At 43.4% G+C, this 20805-nt stretch overlaps 1 protein-coding gene across 1 annotated transcript in view; it reads right to left on the bottom strand.

Moving 5' to 3' along the window:
* CAND1 (cullin associated and neddylation dissociated 1) overlaps window positions 1-20805 on the bottom strand; it is a 48108-nt gene that overhangs the window by 13147 nt on the left and 14156 nt on the right. The window contains exons 2-8 of the mRNA XM_073555481.1: window positions 13787-13930; window positions 7047-7201; window positions 5327-5450; window positions 4966-5222; window positions 4770-4875; window positions 1809-1954; window positions 1267-1559 (exon numbers count right to left, since the gene is read on the bottom strand). Of these exons, the coding sequence (XP_073411582.1) occupies window positions 1267-1559; window positions 1809-1954; window positions 4770-4875; window positions 4966-5222; window positions 5327-5450; window positions 7047-7201; window positions 13787-13930 (1225 nt within the window). The remainder of the gene's footprint in view (window positions 1-1266; window positions 1560-1808; window positions 1955-4769; window positions 4876-4965; window positions 5223-5326; window positions 5451-7046; window positions 7202-13786; window positions 13931-20805) is intronic.

Here is a 20805-nt window from a genome sequence, read left to right as displayed (position 1 = left end):
CTCAATTACTCTTCATTACATATACAACTGAAGGCGGCGACAGTGACACCAGCGCTAACTGGGCACAGGGCTCCCGTGACATAACCTCATGCGAGTCACAGGGAACGCAAGTGACGACACCATTGGGTACACCTTATCGCAGTCAACCAAGTACCCCATGTAATTTGCAAGTACTATATGCCATTTATTTACTTACTACAGGGTATTTGTTAATTTTGTTTTTAGCTTAGGTTTTGACTCTTAATAACTGCGCCAAAAAACAAACAAAAAAAAAAAAAAAAAAAGAATTAGAAGCTCTCCCCATACCTGCCTCTACCCAATTCTTGGAAAACCTTCTCTGCATCACTTCAAGAAAATGGAGATCACCCAGACACTGGACAGCATGCTCAGAACCCAGTAATCTTTTTGAACTGATCTGGGCATTGGTTTATTTTACATTTCTATACTTCACTACTCATTCATACATTCTATCATCTTTGTCTTATGGCCCATGTACACTGGCCAGTAACCAGCACTATCGACAGTATTCTAGTCATTCAGTGCTCCTTTACCATTCTATTAACAGGTGCTGATTAACAATACAATGAAATATACCATCATTCTATCCCTGTATACCAAACTTGTCAGCATGTTACACAGGGCTACGTGCTGCCAATAAAAGTGATTTAACTTCATGAATAAAAATCCAATCACAGAGTAAGGTGATTATTTATAGGGATGAGCGCAAGTGCTTGTTACTCGAGGTTGCCTAGCGTGCTCGGGTATGCACGAGTATAGCGGGTGCTGGAGTGACACGTTCGAGTCCCCGCAACTGAATGTTTTGCAGCTGTTAAACCAATCCCAGCATGCTTTTTGGCTGTCTAGCAGCCTCAAAACAGGTGGTCGTGGGGACTCAAACATGTCACTCAAGCACCCGCGATACACAGTGCATGCCCGAGCACCCTAGGCAAACTAGAACAAGCACTTGCACTCATCACTATTTACTTACCCTAATGAATAAACGGGAACAAGTTTTTCCAGGAAAAAAAACAAAAAAAACAAACACTCCTTCGCCTATTAGAAAGTTTAAAGGACTGTAACGTTTGTGCTCAAGTTACAAGAGACACATACTTCATATGACTTCAGTCTCATGACAGTTCAGACATCAGGTGAGAACTTGCAACTGCACAACACCAAGTATTGCGCACAGGACCTATTAGTTTATGTTCTATAAAATAAAGCCATTCAATGATGCATTACAAAATAAAAGGCAGTAAAGTTACCAACCTGGCTCTGCAGCATCGTCAAGGGCGTCTCGCCCTGCTCCATCGCATCTGGGTCACAAAGCCAGCTTTGCACCGGCCTGGTTTGCTTTAGAAGTGATAGATATGCATGGAACACATCAGCCTTAACATTCTCTTCACGTTCCTTAAACCTGGCTATTAGTGCTGGAGAGACAGTCTTGTAGAATTCTGGCAGCATCTCATGGCGAGTGCTGACCACGGCATCCAGGCACTTAGCAGCTGCACGTCGCACCTTCCAACTCATATCATCATCATCACTATACTCGTCATCACTACCTGCAGCCAGATAGATGTATTATAGTGGCACACTTTTACATGAAGGTTACAACAACAGTCACTTACTGCCACCAAACATAGCATAACTTCATTCATACTTGGCAGGTGATTGCACTACAATAGTTGACACTTAATTCTTTAAGGAAAGTACAGGAAGAACTTTCAGGCTGCTGTTTTTTCTTTTGATAGATATGCTGGCTTGCCGGAAGTTTAACTTTTGGTTGAATTTTAGTCACTTGTTCACAATACCTTGATCGTCATCATCGACACCATCAGCATCCATTGCATTTTCATCTTCATCCTCATCATCATAGTTGTAATTGGGATCATAAGTCAAGTACTTAAGACAAATATTTATGATAGTGGAAACATGTGGATACACTTCCTTGGGACAACTATAAGAAAGATTAAGATGCAAAGTCATTCTGTGCTGGTGAATACAATCTCCTTCTAAATACCATAAAACATTACATGCCAGGAGCCAATATGGAGAGAAATATCAAATTTTAGACCCTGAATATTAACCACAGAACATTTACAAGATTTAAGATTAATCCTATGTCCCATCCCCTAATGACGCCGCTAGCGCGGTGAAACATGTTGGGGGAATGCTGATGCTAAAATCTGCTGTCCTATTCTACCAATATGTATTAGCAGGAACACTGCATAAAATAATTGCAGATTTCTGAGAGATTAGTGACAAAACATTTTATACCCTTTGTAGATACTTTAATTACCGTATTTTTCGGACTATAAGATGCACCGGACCATAAGACGCACCCCAAATTTTCAGAAGGAAAATAAGGAAAAAACAATTATGTGTCAAATGGGGGTCCGTCTTACAGTCCGAATTCAGCTTACCAGGGAAGGGATCCGGCACAGGTGGAGGAGTGGTCACAGGGGTCATTCGGTGGTCCAGGCTGGTGCGATGGGGCTGCGCCGGGGCACTGTGCTCCAGTGCAGGGGCGGTGGCTCTGTCGGCATTTCCTCAAAGCCCGGAAGCCCTCGCACATCTGTTGCTGCCATGTTGCGGTGGCCTCCGGGAACACGGATGTCGGGAAGATGGCCACCGGTCCGGGGACGGCGCATGCTCAGGTTCAAATCTCGTCCCGAGATCATGACCTGCGGCCATCTTCCCGGCGTCCATGTTCCCGGAGGCCACCGCAACATGGCAGCAACGGATGTGCGGGGGCCTCCGGGCTTTGAGGAAATGCCGGCTGAGCCCCCCCCACGGAGCACAGAGCGCCTCTGCCCCTGCAACGGAGCACAGCCTGCCGCCACCACCACACTACAGAGCCCCGCCGCACACGCACCAGCCACAGGAGTATATTGTGACCATAAGACACACCCCCCACTTTCCCCAAAAATTTTTGGGGAAAAAAGTGCGTCTTATGGTCCGAAAAATACGGTAATAGAAATAAAAGCTAAGTTACATTTTATTTTCTTCTAGTGAGGGTTTACTTGGGGTTCTCTCCATTTGGAAATTGGGGGGAACCTCCAAAGACCATCATAGTTTCTCCACTATTTTTGCTATACAATATTAAATGTACAAGAAAACATATGAAAGAGCCAAACTGAATAGTTTTTAATGAAACCCACCTTCAAAAATTATTTTTAGAAACAAATACAAGCATAAAGAAAGATGAAGCCATTGAATATAATGATGCAGACAGTGTGTTCTGTCACGCAGTACCTCCAGCTACTGGAAGTGGGCAGCAAGAAGTAAGTCTAAGTTTCAACCTACTACTTTTATTTTTTTCCAAAGTAGATGAATTTTCAGTATGAACTGAAGACATTCACATCTAACTCAGACACTGTCCACATTACATTTTGAGCCTGTGTTTAATAAATGCTGGGAGAAGCTCCTGAAATACATCTCTCATGGAAGGCTGCACACATACAGATTATTAAAGCAAAGGCCAAAATAGCACACTCTTAGGGTACGTTCCCACGATCAGTGCTACTAGCGGTTGACAGCACAATTTCACGGCACCCAAAATGATGCGTTTTATAGTACAAGCAAAGTGGATGGGATTAACAGAAGTCTCATACCCACAGTGCTTTTTTACGTTTTTCCAAGTCACAGCATGTCAATTTCTCTTGCGGGTACGCTGAAGTTTTCTGTGCAGATTCCAGACGTCACTGCTCATCAGTCCCCGGGTCTCGGGTGAGCGGGAAGAGGCCGCTGTTCAAAGCCTACGGAGCCTCGTTCTAAGTATTCATAGACATTGATCTAGGTTATTGAGAAGTGTCGTGGGAACCATTGGACTACATCAAAGCAGGAAACTGCTTTCTTACTAAATTGGAGAGTGCTTTTTAAAAATAAAAACACACAAAGATAAAACTATCTTTATACTTACTGAGTTAGTAATAGGGATGTCAGACAGGCGCCTGTCCATTAACACCACTAGGGCTTGAAGTCAGCTGACACTACACAGCTGGCATCAACCTAATAAACCATTACCCCAATTGCCACTGCAACAAGGCAATTGGGGAAGAGAGGAAAAGCGCCAGAACTAGCGCATCTAATAGTGCCACTTCTGGCGTGGCTTCGGTTTGGTATTTTTAGGCTGGGAAGGACCCAAAAACCATGGATCTTCCCAACCAGATACTATCAGCTCACAGCTGTCTGCTTTACCTTTGCTGGTTAGCAAAAAATAGGGGAGAGCCCACTTTTTTTTTTTTTTTTTTTAATTATTTATTAGGTTAAACACTGCTAATGACCCTTTAGTGCCACATGAAAGGCACTAAAGAGTGAAAGCTTATAATATGTAGGGAGGTGTTGTGAAATTAGATTTTTGAAGGATATCATTTGTATCATCTATCTAGCTATATCTTTATATATTTTTGTTTTGTGTCCATATGTGTTTAAGTATTTAACTCTTTGCTTTGGGAAACTTTGTATTTGCTCTGCTGCTTGTGTCTCAGCCCACTTGAAGACAAAATCGCATAAAAAAGTGCATGTAAAAAACGCACACAGACGCAAGGAAAAAACGCAAGTAAACTAACATGGTTGCAGAATTACGCAACGCCAGAAACCCAACAAACACTGATCGTGGGAAAGCATCCTGAGCTTCCATTGGATTAAATGAACACACCTGGCAGATAAGCCAGGAGCTTTTGCCTGGCATAGAACCAGAATGACAGCTTAATAGGCCCTAGGTCTGGGCTCATGTGTAGGTATGAGTGAATGCAGACATTTTAACCTACCGTCTAACAAATGATTCAAAAGCCTGAATGCAGTATTCTCTTAGTTCATCATCATCAATGTTACAAAATTTAACCACAAGAGGAATTATCTTCTCTAAATATTCACCTGCAAGAAGAATTTGATGACATGTGTTTAATGCTTAGATACCATACAGTCAAGAGATACATGTAGAACATACAAAAATTACATGCTTACCAATCCTGTGACCTGCCTGTCTACTGATGGCAGCAATGCACTGTATGTAGGTCCTAGTGGTAGACATTGAATCATTTTTAGAAAGCTCTGCCAAGAGGTGCTCAATGAGATCAATGAACACAATATTCCCACAACTCATAACCAGATGACCAAGAGCAATGATGGTTCTTTTCCTTACGGCCAGTCTTGGGCTTGTTAATTGTGGAAGCAAACAGCTCAGAATTGAAGGGTGGAAATTTACAAGCAAGCCACCCTGTCTGAAGACAGAAACCTAAATATCAATCATTTGGTATGTAAAATGTAATCAATGTCAATACTTTCTAGTGTGTCAAGTATCAGGATTAGCCAATATGAATTGTACCTGCTCAGCATATCAGCCATGATGTCCAAGGCTTCCAGCTGCACGGACACATCCTCCTGCTTTGCAATAGCACTGGTGAGACGTCCAGTAATTTTCTTGCAAACATTTGCAGCCAAAGCAGATCCTGTAGAACAATAAATAGACACCGAGCACAAATCTGAGTTTCAGATTTTCTTAAAAGTACCAGGTTAAAAAAATTACTTATTAAAAAATCTCATATTGGAGGGTGGGTCACGACATTAGGAAAGCAACTGTAAAATGTAATCATTAGTGACGGAAATCATGTTAACAAGATTAAAGTGATCAGTTTGAACTGAGTGACAGCACACTGTTTGATTTCCTTACTTGGTGCCTGACCTCTCAGACTGAGCCTTCTATCAAGCTAGAGACTGGTGCTGGACAGAGAAGCAACCTAAGGAAGCAGTGTTTTTTTGTTTTTGTTTTAAGTGCATGGTCACTCCCAGAGCACTTAAGAATTAATTCCCATATGAAAACGCTAGCTACTTGGGAATGCAGGTATGGATAGAAGCTATAAAAGTCAATGCACTAACATTTCCAAGACCTGCAGGCCCATATACGAAGTTTAGTGTGTGGGGGAGAGAATTTAACCTCTTTCCGACATTGGGCTTAGTAGTACGCCCACTTCGGACTCCCCGTTTGGTGTGGGCTCTGGTGCTGAGCCTGCACCTTTCTGGGCACAACAGCTGATCTCTACAGCTGACGTGCCTGCAACAGCTGCGGGTGGAATCGCGATCCACCCGCGGCCGTTAACTAGTTAAATGACGCTGTCAATCTCTGGAAGCGGCATTTAGCTCGTGCTTACCAGAAGCATGTCACTAATCCCGCCCATCAGAGACCCCATCACATAATCGTGGGTCACAGACGGGTCGTCATGACAACCAGAGGTCTGCAGCAGACCTCTATGGTTATCGTTGCCAGATTGTTATGAGCGCCACCCCGTGGTCGGCGCTCATACCAAGTGAGCATTTCTGCTACACACAGGAGATATGATTGTCTGTGTGTAGCAGACACAATTCATGCTTTGCAGCATGCAGAAAGTACAAAAATATAATGCTTTTAAAAATATAAAAAAAATTCAAATCACCCCCTTTTGCCCCAATCAAAATAAAAAAAAAAAATTAAAAAAAAAAAAATCAAATACACACATTTGTTATCGACATGTTCAGAATCGCTAGATCAATATAAAAAAAACAATTAACCCAATCGATAAATGGGGTAACGAGAAAAAAAATTAAAAACGCCAGAATTATTTTTTTGGTCACTGCTGCAATGCAATAAAATACAATAACGTGCGATCAAAAGATCGTATATACACCAAAACGGTATCAATAAAAGTGTCAACTCAGTGCTCAAAAAATAAGCCCTCACCCAACCCCAGATCACGAAAAATGGAGAAGATACAGGTCCCGGAAAATGTTTTTTTCTTCTTTAAACCACATTTTGGAATTTTTTTTACCACTTAAATTAAGAAGAACCTCTAGATACATGTTTGCTGTCTGAACCCGTAATAACCTGTGTAATGGCCATGTCTTACCGTGCAGGAGCATAGTCTGATCATACCACAGCTCCTGTTTTTTAAACACATCCAATTGTGGAATTATTATTCAAAGAACTATAGATTAAAATGTTGATTAAAATTATCTTTACTTGTGGGAAAACCCCTATAAGCATTCATTGTAAGGGGAATCCTGTAACTCACCACTAGAAGCTGGCGGAAGCTCTCCAATCACAGTTTTCAGTCCAATGCTCGATATATCGCGTAGCTGTTCCTTGTCGGACAACATATTGGTGCAGAGAGTGTCCACAATGGTCTCTACTTGATATTCTTTTACTTTACTTACAAGAGGGCCGAGACTAAACAGAATAAGAACACGTACATTTCAAGCACGACGTTTGATAAGAAAACAATGTTATTTCGTTATAAAAGTAAGCTTGTTAAACTACAAAAAAAAATAAATGCAAAAGTTGAACAAATGTGAAAGCTAAAGTCCTATTCAAATGAATGGGAAACTTTGATTTCTGCAAGATATCTGCCACATAAGAACATGCATAACAATCCTTATGCTTATACTCGTCTCTCATGCCGGCGGAATTCAATTAGAGTCAGTACTCGCTCTCCCGGGGTTCACATATGTCACGTGAGCCATGCACCCAATTCTGCAGTAGTGTCACTCTCCCCACCTTCAGACACAAACAGGAAGTGAACAGCCAGCTGCAGCTCTCACTTCCCGGAAGTGGTCGGCACACGCGACGTGCACCCGCAGAGATCTGCCGGCCAGTACTCGGCAACAATAGATTTTTACTATTGGTTCATTTTTATCAATGTTATAGACCCTATCATAGTGATCTATTTTGATCACTAAAAAAAAAATAGTAAATCAAACCCCCCTTTATCACCCCCTTAGTTAGGTAAAAATAATAAAATAAAAAAAATAAGTATTTTTTTTTCTAATTTTGGGCTAGAGTTATGGTGTTGGGCTAGGGTTGGGATTAGAATGTTTAGGTACCTCAGGAAGTCTCCAAACATGACATGGCACCCGCCATTGATTTCAGACAATTTTGCGTTCAAAAAGTCAAAAGTCCCTTCCTTTTGAGCTCTGCCATGCGCCCAAAAAGTGGCTTTCCCCCACACATACAGGGTATTGGTATACTCAGGAGAAATTGCACAACAAATTTTGTGGTCCATGTTCTCCTAACACCCTTGTGGAAAAAAAAAAAAAGAAAGTTTGGGTCTAAAAAATTGTGTGAAAAAAGTAAAATGTCCTTTTTTTCCTTCCAATAAGCTTTAGTTCTCGTGAAGCACCTGAAGGGTTAATACACTTCTTGAATGTGGTTTTGAGTACCTTGAGGGGGTGCAGTTTTTAGAATGGTGTCACTTTTGGGTATTTTATGTCATATAGGCCCCTCAAACGCACTTCAAAAGTAAGGTGGTCCCTAACAAAATGGTCTTGTAAATTTGGTTGGTAAAATGAGAAGTCGCTGGTCCACTTTTAACCCTTATAACGTCCTACCAAAAAAATTGTGCTGATGTAAAGTTGACATGTGGGAAATGTTATTTATTAACTATTTAGTGTGACACGACTGATTTCAGGGCACAAAAATTAAAAAGTGCAAGATTTTCAAATTTTTTGCCAAAATTCCACTCTTTTTCATAAATAAACGCAAGAAATATCAAAGAAATTTTACCACTAACGTGAAATACAATACGTCACGAAAAAAATCTCAAAACCAGTGGGATACATTGCAGCGTTCTTGAGTGGCGGTGGTCAGAATTGTAAAACACGGGTATTACATACCTGGTAATGTGTTTTTTCATGAGACATGACGGCACCACGAGAGAGAGGGGATCCGCCCTACGAGGACAGGAAACCTTCAAGATAAAAAGGGCGGCTCCTCTCTCCGCATCAGTTGTTTTACAGAGCACGAGAGGAACTCCGCAGGTTAGTGTACACATAAATAATACAACTTTAATACTGTTAAATTTCCAACACCAAGGGAGTGTATAATACTAACGAAACACCCAACTAATGACGTGATAGGGCGGGAATATAAGGGTGCCGTCATGTCTCATGAAAAAACACATTACCAGGTATGTAATACCAGTGTTTTTCCATTCTACATGACGGCACCACGAGAGAGTTACAGAGATTTGTATTCTCTTTAGGGGGGGATCACTGCCTGTAACACTCTTCTCCCGAATGTGAGATCAGAGGTAGCAGATAGGTCTAATCTATAATGTTTGAAAAAGGTAGACGGAGAGGACCAAGCGGCCGCCTTACAGATTTGGTCGATGGAGGCGTCCGCTCTCTCCGCCCAGGACGTTGCCATGGCCCTCGTGGAATGGGCTTTTAGGCCCTCTGGAACAGCCCTGCCTGCACTACCATATGCTAGTATGATGGCCTCTCTCACCCAACTAGATATAGTTTGCTTAGAGGCTTTAAGGCCCTTCCTTGCCCCCTGGTATGAAACAAACAGGGCCCTCTGTTTCCTCCAGGGTTTTGTCATCTCTAAATATTGTAGGATACATCTCCTAACATCTAAGCAATGTAGCCTCTCCTCCTTCTTGTTACCGGGGTTGGGACAAAAGGATGGCAAGACTACTTCCTGAGCTCTGTGGAATTTCGACACTACCTTAGGGAGGTATGCTGGGTCTAATCTTAAGACAACTCTATCGTCCATAACCTGAGTGTATGGCGGGTCTGCTGACAGTGCGTGTAAGTCCCCCACCCTACGTGCCGATGTAAGTGCCACTAATAAGGCTGTTTTTAAAGTTAACACTTTATCTGATGTCATGTCTAGTGGTTCAAATGGACTTTCTGTTAGAGATGATAGGACTAAGTTTAGATCCCAGGGAGGAGGTTTAGGAGATGGGACAGAGTTAGCCCTAGTACAGGCCCGGATAAACCTGGCCACCCATCTATCATTTGCTAGGTCATAGTTGAATAATGCTGCCAGGGCTGAAACGTGTACTTTGAGGGTGCTGACAGCTAAGCCCAAGTCTAAACCCCTTTGAAGAAACTCTAGCACTGCCCTCACCGGTACTTCTCCCTCCCGTATTGGGCCTGAGGTGGACAAAAATTTTCTCCATATTCTCCCGTATATTTTTGTAGTCACTGGCTTTCTGCTACTGATTAGGGTGGAAATTAACCTTTGTGAAAACCCTTTTTTCTCTAACAGTGACCTTTCAAATTCCAGGCTGTCAAATGCAACCTGGAGTTCGGAGGGTGATTGAAGGGACCCTGTGTTAGGAGGTCGTGGTCCTCTGGGAGTACCCATGGGTCTGTCACCGACATCACTCTTAGCCAGTAGAACCACGGCCTTTTTGGCCAAAAGGGAGCTATCATAATTACTCTGGCTCGGTCCTCCCTGATCTTCTTCAGGACTAACGGAATGAGGCATATCGGGGGGAAGGCGTACAGGAGACCTGATGTCCATTTTATCCTGAAGGCGTCTACCGCCAGTGGCATGTCTGCTGGACTTAGAGAGCAGAACTTTTGAACCTTTCTGTTGGTTTTTGAGGCGAAGAGATCTATTATGGGTTTCCCCCACATAAGCATAATCCGTTGAAAAATGGAAAGGAGCGCCGAAACGCTTGAAATGGTTGTTTTGGAAAATTTTTCTTTGTATCACCCGCTTTTTCCAATACGTCATCCAATGCAGGTCCGAACAAGAAATTTCCCTCACATGGCAGAGAGCACAGTTTCATCTTTGCCTGAGTGTCCCCCGGCCAGCATTTTAGCCATACTGCGCGCCGTCCTACATTGGTTAAGGCTGCTGACTTTGCTGCTAGTCTGGCCGAGTCTGCAGAAGCCTCTGCGAGAAAGTCTGCCGCCGCTCTAATAGCCGGTAATGCTTCCAGAATTGACTCTCTGGGAACTCCACGTTCTAGTTGATCCTCCAAGTTGTCTACCCATATCTTTAGAGACCTAGCCACACACGTAGCTGAGATAGCCGGTCTTAGCGCCCCAGCCGAGGTTTCCCAGGCTGTCTTAAGGCAATTGTCAGTCTTCCGGTCCAGCGGTTCTTTCAGAAACCCCAGATCCTCAAAGGGTAGAGAGGTTTTCCTGGCGACTTTTGATATCGCTACATCGATTTTGGGAGCCCTATCCCAGGATGAGGATGCCTCTTCCTCAAAGGGATACCTCCTCTTCAGAGAATTAGATATCTGGGACTTTTTCTCTGGTTTTTCCCATTCGCGTTTTATGAGCTCTTCTATTTGCTCATTAATAGGGAAGGTCTTACGCTTTTTCTTTTGTAGTCCACTGAACATGAGTTCTTGGGCTGTCTTTTTTGCTCGCTCCTCTACCAGCCCCATGGTAGATCTGATTGCTTTAATAAGTTCATCCGTAGATTGTACTGGGAACGTATCTTCCCCATCTGAGCTACTATCTGAATAGTGCGTTTTATCTGAGTCCTCCTCTGATCCTGTATAGTCTTCTTGAGAGACCCCTGAGGGGCTGGATCTACCCCTAGTTTTCCTATCTGCATCCGCAGATTGTAATGCACTTACTGACTTACAAACCTCTGTTTGAATTAGGGACCTCAGACTATCCGAGAATGAGGGAGTCTCCTCCGCTATTGTTTTGTTAATACACTCCTGGCATAACTTTTTATTCCAGGCTGTTCCTACGGGACTTTTGCATAAAGCACATTCTTTATTCTTAGATTTTCCCCTACTTTTCTTAGGGACTTTCTATACTCCACCCCGCCAATGTATGTAAGAGAGGGAGGAGAGGGAAGAGAGGAGACAAGAGAAAGAGAACAGACATTAGAGTACTGGACTTTCTCGTAGTTCACTCACCACTCGGACGCTTTCACAAAACGGGTACCGGATCTGGAGGCTGACTGGTCTTCTCACTGTCTCCTAAGGAGACTAGGGACCCCTCCTTCTTGCGTTGACGATCCGCCCGTGCGCTGCCCGAGCGGCTTCCACTGCTGCTGCGGCGTGTCTGGCTCTTTTCGTGTGAGCTTGACCGCCTTTCCTTCGCTTCCTGGCGTGGTTGTATATGCTCTGGCGAGGGGCTCTCCATCCTGCCGTATATGTCTGCTGCTATCCTGTGCTGAGAGCAGTCACACCTGACCATGTAATGGTGTAGTGACGCCAGCCACTACCGGTTTAAATAGCAGCCCCCAGCTTCCAGCTGCTTAGCAGGAGCCAAATGAGAGCAGTCTTTTTTTTTTTTTTTTTTTAGACCAACTGGTCTTGCACCTGCCGCGCCTCTGTGTGGACGTGCGTGCGCATGCGTGCTCCGTGCCCCTCCCGGGACCGTGCACACCTTCTGCCTTTCCCAGGCCCCGTGGTGTCGTGCGCGCCGCTCTACTTCCGGGTCGCCGCACCACTTCCGGTTCGTCGGCCATGATGCGCGCTCTCAGTGCGCGCGCCTCCCGGTGCGGCCTGGCCGAGTGAGCGTCTGCATTTCGGGACCCCCGGACACCTCTTACCTGCATGGTGGACCCCATCTCCCTGCTCTGGCGCAGGTATGTGCGGAACGACCTCCGCTGCGGGGTCCGGTGTCTGGTGCTCACAGGGAGGGTACACAATCTGTGGCCTCCGAGGAGCTCTTCTGCCCGGGCACTGATGTGCCTCCCGGGCTGCATGGCCACTATATGTCAACAGGGAGGGACACTATCAGTGGCCTCCCTGGACCTCCTCGCCTCCGTTCGCCTGGGTATGTGCCCGGCTGTGGCCATGCTCTCGCTCAGGGGGGGCATAGGAATATATGGCCCCCGAGGCGACTACCGGTACCTGGTGACGGGTGTAGCAGACCGGTGCCTGCCAGTAATCACCCGACCCAGGCCCAGGCATCCTCTTCTTTCTTCCATCAAGAGGTTTTCATCTTGAGGGTTCCCCATCGAGGACAGGAAACCAACTGATGCGGAGAGAGGAGCCGCCCTTTTTATCTTGAAGGTTTCCTGTCCTCGTAGGGCGGATCCCCTCTCTCTCGTGGTGCCGTCATGTAGAATGGAAAAAATTGGCTCGGTCACTAAAGATCTTTATTAACACTTGTATTTTTTAAAGTATTCTTTCTTTGCACCATTTTTCCCACAGTACTGCAAAAAACATGTTTCTGTATTTTTCATACTACAATGTGAATTAGAGATATTTTCTACATTTATGCTGCTTTAAAGTGTGTCAATTTGAAGGTTTAATGTTACAAATGTTGCATAGTGTTTAGGTCCCGAGTCCTCTACTAATCGGTCAAAACACGATCCTAAAGTGTGCGCTCCTGCATGAAGTATGTGCACAGAGCAGTGCTCAATAGTAAGGGTTTGTACAGTCACTCGGTGCGGTGTACAGACCCATAGACTTACTACTGAGCCCGTACACCGCTCTGTACATGCAGCTCAAGCAGGAGTTGGACACTGTCAGCAATATTTTGCAGTGCTTCCAATATACACTTTTTTTTCCAAAATGAGTCACACTTTAACTTTTGTTAATCACTGTAGTAACTACTTTGGTGTGTCATGAAGTCTGTGAATATTAAAATTCTCCATTATCTGGAATAGTGAAAACTGAAAGACAAAGAGCGCAATAGGGTCTTACCCGAGAAAATAAGAATATAAAACAATTAGTTATACTCACCCTGTGCAGGAGAGTATCAGACATAAAGGAACAAGGTCAGCCTGCTGCACATCCAAATGACCACGCCGTGGCCATAAAATCATCAGATTCAAAGAAGGAATTTTTATGGATTAAGCGTGCGCTGCCAGACCATCACTCCTCACAAGTTGTGTGTTTCATGACATATCATCCCCTGAGGAAGAAGTTTTTAACTTTGAAACGCGTTGGGAATTAAATGTATGAAACACACAACTTGTGAGGAGTGATGGTCTGGCAGCGCACGCTTAATCCATAAAAATTCCTTCTTTGAATCCATTATCTGGAATGACTGACGAGAAAGGTGGAAGGACAAGCTTACGTTTCTTGATACAACTTACCATTTCACCGCTAGGTTTTGCACTTCACCATTCTTATCTTCCAAAAGCTTTAAAATCATCTTTACCACTTTACGCTCACTATCATCATCCAGTTTAATGGAATCCTTCTGGAGCTCAGTCATTAAGTCATTAGTTGCCATAAATCTAAAAAGAAAAAAAAAAATTGAACAAGGGACTGACTGTAGAACAAAGCATGCTTTACATTACAAAATAAGAATCCCTTCATACGTTACATCTACTGAATATATGGCAAGTAGGAATATTATGTCTGTATATGAGAGAATTCGCCAAACATACAATGACCACAATAGAATAAATGCAAAGCTATTCATATATGTTTTCTATGGTGGTTTACTATATTGTAGAGGGGTGGGGGAACACCAATGTATACCTTCATAGATTCAGCATCTAGCAATTTTCAAGGGAACCCAACATGACAATTTTGTACCTCAAGTTAGTGGCATGTACATACAGGCGTGTTCATGCTGACTAAATCTGTACCTCAATTGTAGAAATACGTATAGAAGTTTGAGAGATCCAGAAGTGAAATCGTATGCAAATAAGCTGCAAGTGTATCGACATGGGACATTGCACTTGCAGCTGTGCTGTCCTCCTTCACTATTCCCCGCTTCCAATACAAAACAGACTTTTACAATCAAGGTATGGGGATTTAATCAGCAAGAAAGTGCCTGATCACACAATAGTTTGAGATACAAAATCCTCATGACAGGTTCTCTGCCTAAACAAGATGTAAAGCGAATGTAACCTGCATTTCTCTTTCTTGTAATCCCTTTGTTAGGCTGATGAAAGAATATATGTACTACACCAGCTTTCCTACTTTCTGAGGAGGCACAGGAGTCCTCCCATCGTGAGGGTGTGTGCACACGCTGCGGATTCCGCAGCGGATTTGGCCCTGCGGATCCGCAGCAGTTTCTGTTGCGGTGTACAGTACCTTTATTTTCTATGTAAAATGAAAACCACAGTGCACACAGTGTGGATTTTTCCGCGCGAATTTGCTGCGGTTTCAAAACCGCAGCATGTTACTTCTGTGTGCGGAAACCGCAGCGGTTTCACACCTGCTCCATTGTAGAGGTGTCAAACCGCATGCTAATCCGCAGATAACACTTATATGAACAACTATAGACGGCTGGATTTGGCCAAGCAGTTTTGCAGGTGAAACAGCAATTTGAAAACTGCATTGCCTACTGGTCACCGGAGCTTCCTGCCTATCCCAAATAGGGCAGTGGAACGGTTCCATGATAAATTGCCCTTACAAGGGTGTTCGTAATACGGTGATAGATCCGCTTTAAACTGTATCAAAAAAGTATGCCCCATGATTAGAATAAATGTAGAGAAAGTATTCCAAAGCAGGAAGCCAACTTGGCCACTATCAAACTTACCGTATATACTTGTGCATAAGCCGACCCCCAATTTTGCCACAAAAACTGGGAAAACTTATTGACTCGAGTATAAGTCGATGGTGGGAAATGCAACATGCTCCATATTAATATATGCCCCATATAATAATGCTGCCCAAAGGTTACTGGTGGCCCATAATATGCTCCATATAATAATGCTGCTGCGATTAAAAAAAAACAAAAATGACATACTCACCTCTCCTTATGACATCATTATGGCATGGCTGGCTCACCCACCCCCAGTGCAACTCACCCTCCTAGCGTCTGCATATCCGGCTCTGCTACATCTCAGTCCCAGCGTCTGTATCTCCCTTCCTTGTGCGGTCACATGGCACCGCTCATTAAAGTCCCAGAAGACTGGAGAAGAGCAAATGTTGTTCCTATCTTCAAAAAGGGGAAGAAGGTGGACCCAGGCAACTATAGGCCGGTGAGTCTGACTTCTATACCAGGAAAGATCTTTGAATAAATTATTAAACAACATGTATGTAAGTACCTGGATAAGAATGAAGTGATTAAACAGAGTAAGCATGGGTTTGTAACTAATAAGTCGTGTCAGACTAACTTAATTTCCTTCTATGACAGAATCACTGATTGGGTGGATCAGGGAAATGCTGTAAATATAGTATATCTTGACTTCAGCAAAGCATTTGACAAAGTCTCTCATACAATCCTTATTGAAAAAATGGCTAAGTATGGAATGGACAAGGCAACTGTTAGGTGGATTCAAAACTGGCTTAGTGATCGGACCCAAAGAGTGGTCGTAAATGGCTGCACTTCCAGTTGAAAGAATGTCTCAAGTGGGGTATCACATGGCTCTGTCCTGGGCCCTGTATTGTTAAACATCTTTATCAACGATTTAGATGAAGGAATTGAGGGTAAACTGATTAAATTTGCTGATGACACAAAGCTAGGAGGGATAGCTAATACTAGAGAAGAGAGAGAGTATTCAAAAAGATATAAATAAACTGGAGCAGTGGGCAGCAACTAACAGAATGGTTTTTAACAGGGAGAAATGCAAAGTACTACATCTGGGCAATAAAAATGAAAAAAGCCTATACAGAATGGGAGGAATTGGGCTAAGCAACAGCACATGTGAAAAAGACTTGGGTATACTAATAGATCACAGACTGAATATAGTCAACAGTGTGATGCAGCAGCAAAAAAGGCAAATGCAATTCTAGGATGCAAGGTCTAATTTTTGACATTTTTTCAACGTCACTGGGAAGGTGTGTTTTATGATCATTAATAAAATTGTGTTTAAGGGGATTTTCATGTACACTAGGATGCAATAACAGAAGCATACAGTCTAGATCACATGAAGTCATTATTGCCCTCTACTCCCCTTTGGTCAGACCTCATCTGGAATACTGTGTCCAGTTTTGGGCGCCACATTTTAAAAAAGACATCAACAAACTGGAGCAAGTTCAGAAAAGAGCGACCAGAATGGTGACCGGTCTGCAAACCCTGTCTTATGAGGAAAGGTTGCAGGATTTGGGAATGTTTAGCTTGCAGAATAGAAGACTGAGAGGAGACTTAATAGCTGTCTACAAATATCTGAAGGGCTGTCACATTGTAGAAGGATCATCTTTATTCTCATTTGCACAAGGAAAGACTAGAAGCAATGGGATGAAACTGAATGGGAGGAGGCACAGATTAGATATTAGAAAAAACTTTTTGACAGCATGATCAATGAGTGGAACAGGCTGCCACGAGAGGTGGTGAGTTCTCCTTCAAAAGAAGTCTTCAAACAGAGGCTGGACACATCTGTCTGGGATGATTTAGCGAATCCTGCTTTGAGCAGGTGATTGGACGAGATGGCCCAGGAGGTCCCTTCCAACTCTACGATTCTAAGTCATTACTATGCGGCTCCACCCCTATGAGAGTGGAGACACATCCATATTCATGACTTTAATGAGCAGTACCATGTGACTGCCCAGGAAGAAGACGGGAGATACAGACGCTGGGACTGAGATGTAGCAGAGCCTGATATGCAGACGCCAGGAGGGTGAGTATCATGTCTCCTGCTCCCCCTCCCTCGCTGGCTTTCAGGTGTATGACTCGTGTATAAGCTGAGAGGGTCTTTTTCAGCCCAAAAAATGGGGCTGAAAAACTCGGCTTATACACGAGTATATACTGTAATTTTAGAAAGAACAAATTTACTGAATAAAAACTCATGAGAGTAGAGTCCCATCCAGAGATAGGCAAGTATCCACACAAAAAGCAGCACAATGCAGCCACTTTACAGGACCCCATGAAGTTATCGTATAACTGCCCCGTGCCATAGGTGAGCGACTTAATATAGTACAGATGCTGACAGTGTGACTAGTGCGCCATCTGCAGCAAAGATAACGGCTCATTGGTTACAAAGCAAAGCCCATCAGTCTAAAGGTGACCACAGAACTTAGCTGTCATCTGAACACTTGTTCAGCCAACAGTTATCCATTACTCACGACTCTGCATATTCATGTATGCTAAGTATGTGTTCTTGACAAGAGGAGGAAGTTGTCCCACTACGTTTATATTGACGAATAATCCAAAATATTTGTCACCGATATCAGATTGCTGTGGTTCCGACAACCACCAACCCAACCAATCAGCTGTTCTCCAAGGCCGGTGGCTAGCAGTTGCAGAGTTGAACAGCGCAGGGCGTGTGCAGTCACTACATGTGACAAAGCTGTGCTGTTCAGCTCCGCAACTGCCACTGAGAACAATTAATCAGTGTGGTTGCTGGACCAGAAAATTATCCAGCCCCCCCGAAGAAGCACGATTGTGAAACGCACGTTGGGGTCCCTCTTTCCATGTGCTCATTAAGTTTGGTCCCTTCATCGCTTTGTATGCCTAGCTGACCACATGGTTTCTATACAGGTCTTGCATCTTTTCATTATCGATGTGTTTTCTCAATTGCACTAAATTGATTGGGACAACCCTGCTTTTTTGTATTATAAAAAGTTCTCTTTACCTATGCGTAGGTCTGATATGACCACGTTGCTGCACTTGCCACTTTATATAGTTTGATAAAGTCTTTTATAATGAAAAGGGTTTTTTTGATTGACTCTACTGTGCACTATTATTAGTATATAACCTTGAGTACTTCTCTCTTGGATTAAACACCCTTGTACCCTGTTTTGGCATAATTATTAATCTGTATACCAACCATATTAGACATGGCACCATCTCCTTTTTTATTATAGGAATTTTATATCTCGTATTTTTACTTGTCATTTTTTGTATATTTAGTAATAAAATTTGAATATACCGTATTTATCTTTCTACTACTTGCTCTTGCATTTATTTATTTTTTTGGTTAATTAATGCTCCAACTAATCAGATGCGTCCATTTAGAACTAGGAGAGGTGCCCAGAACTAACTGGGAGAGGTGCCCAACCTGCAGCTGCAGAAGCTCAATGTCGGAAGGGATGGAGAACATCCAGAGAAGCACAAATGCTACCTGTGACACCTGCAGCTGGTTAAAAAGTTTCTACTGCAGAATCTCCACAAGGTAATTACTTGCCAATGTGGTGACATCTGGCAAAAAGTACATTTTGCATTGTTTCACGTGAGTCTATGAGAAAAACTAAAATATGCCTATACAGTGAGATATCAGAATCTTCCATAGGAGGTATATGTCAGGAAAGGCTTCTAAAGTATACGTTGGACAAAAGACTCAGAAGTGATACGAAGAGTTTTATTGCTGTCAACTTTGTCATTCTTTATCCAGCATCCATCTTTAGGCTATGATCACACGTTTCGGAATTTCCGTGGAAATTTCCACGGGAATTATGGAATTCCATTCCACGGGAAATATGCGAGAAAACCGCATTTAATTCCCGCCTATTTCCTGCGGAAAAACTAGCGATTTGCAAGCGTAATTAGCTTGCAAAATGCTAGCGTTTTCCAAGCAATCTGTAGCATTGCTTGGAAAAGTGATTGACCAACCTGTCACACTCGTCAAACAGTGTTTGACGAGTGTGACCAACTTTTTACTATTGAAGCTGCCTATGCAGCATCAGTAGTAAAAAGATCTAATGTTAAATTATAAAAAAATCATGCTTTTCTCACCTTCCAACGTCCCGTGCAGCGTTCCCGATCATCGTGATGCTCCTTGGCAGGTCCCGTTCCCAGTGATGCAATGCGACAATGATCTTTGATGACGCTGTGGCGACGTCAAAGGTCATTGGCGCAATGCATCACTGGGAACGGGACCTGCCGAGCGCATCGCTGAGGCCTGGGGACGCTGCGAGGGACATCAGAAGGTGAGAATATGATAATTTTTTTTATTTTAATTCTATTTTTTACAGGCATATGGTACCCAGAGCCTGGAGATCTCCTCTCCTCCAGCCCATGGGTACCATCCGCAAATGTTCTGCTTACTTTTCGCATGGTGGGCACAGCCACATGCGGAAAGTAAGCAGAACAATGCATTCCTATGTGTGCGGATTTTCCTGCGATTCCGCACAAAGAATGAGCATGCTGCGTATTTTTCCGCGATGCAATTACGCTGCGGAAAAGTCCACAGCATTAGCACAGCATGTGCGGAATGCCATAGGATTGCATGGGATGCTTTTTTTTGCGTGTTCGCGGCAAAATCGCTGCGAAAACGCAAAAAAAGTTACATGCGAACACAGCCTTATAATTATCCACTGCATACCAAGGCAGCATACGGTGTCAGTCTCAGGAGAGTACAGATACATGCAGTGGGCATATACAGGGTGGGCTATTTATAAAGTTGGAATCCAAAATGGCCGACTTCATATACTAATGTCACACAAACAGGAAGTTGATATCACCAACCATTCCCATTTAATTTAGGTTTATCCATATAAATGGCCCACCCAGGTGTATCCATATAAATGGCCCACCCTGTACATGGTGATTGTGTTCAAGGGTCTGGAGATGGGTATAAAGGTCAGTAACTAGTCAGATGAACACAATGTGCATGCAGGTCTGCAGAGTATCTGGAATTTATGCAGTTGTTATATTGAATATACACACACAGATATGTAGTACATACAGATGTGCAGTATGTGTACAAGATAAATGTCTGCAGACACATTCACAATAATTTGTATTTTGCTCAAATACTGGCGTCACGTGAATGATTCAGCATTAGACTTGACCTGAACTTTAGGGCCAGCACACTTTGAAGCCAGTGCATTGGGCACCAACAGTTCTTAGTCCCAGTAAGGGGACATGTGATATCCAGTGGTCTGGACATCGGCAGCAGGGCAAGCCTTTATTCCCAGGAGATGCCAGCTCAGTGGTATCCAACTGTCCTCGAACTTGAGTAATCAGCTGGTTATTGGAAAATCGCTCCCCTCTCTTGCCACGGGCCAGTCTAGCTTTGTCAACTATTACATTCACCCATCTGCGGCGTTCACGAGGTGCATGGACGTTGAAACATTTTGTTACAAATACAACTAAATGAGGGCGTGGCCTGGACTGCAATGGAGTAAGAGGTGCAGCCCGAGAGCTCCTGACACAGCCTTTCTAAATCAACATCCATCAACCAGGAAAGACCCATCCTGACCAATTCTACATTGAAAGAATACTCAACGGCTATCACAGACCTACTTTGAAACCCCCATTGATTGTAATTCAGGA

Source organism: Dendrobates tinctorius, unplaced genomic scaffold, assembly GCF_039654945.1.
Source record: "Dendrobates tinctorius isolate UK_male_01 unplaced genomic scaffold, ASM3965494v1 ptg000224l, whole genome shotgun sequence".
NCBI lineage: Eukaryota > Metazoa > Chordata > Amphibia > Anura > Dendrobatidae > Dendrobates > Dendrobates tinctorius.
This window is presented reverse-complemented; position numbering and strand designations above follow the sequence as displayed.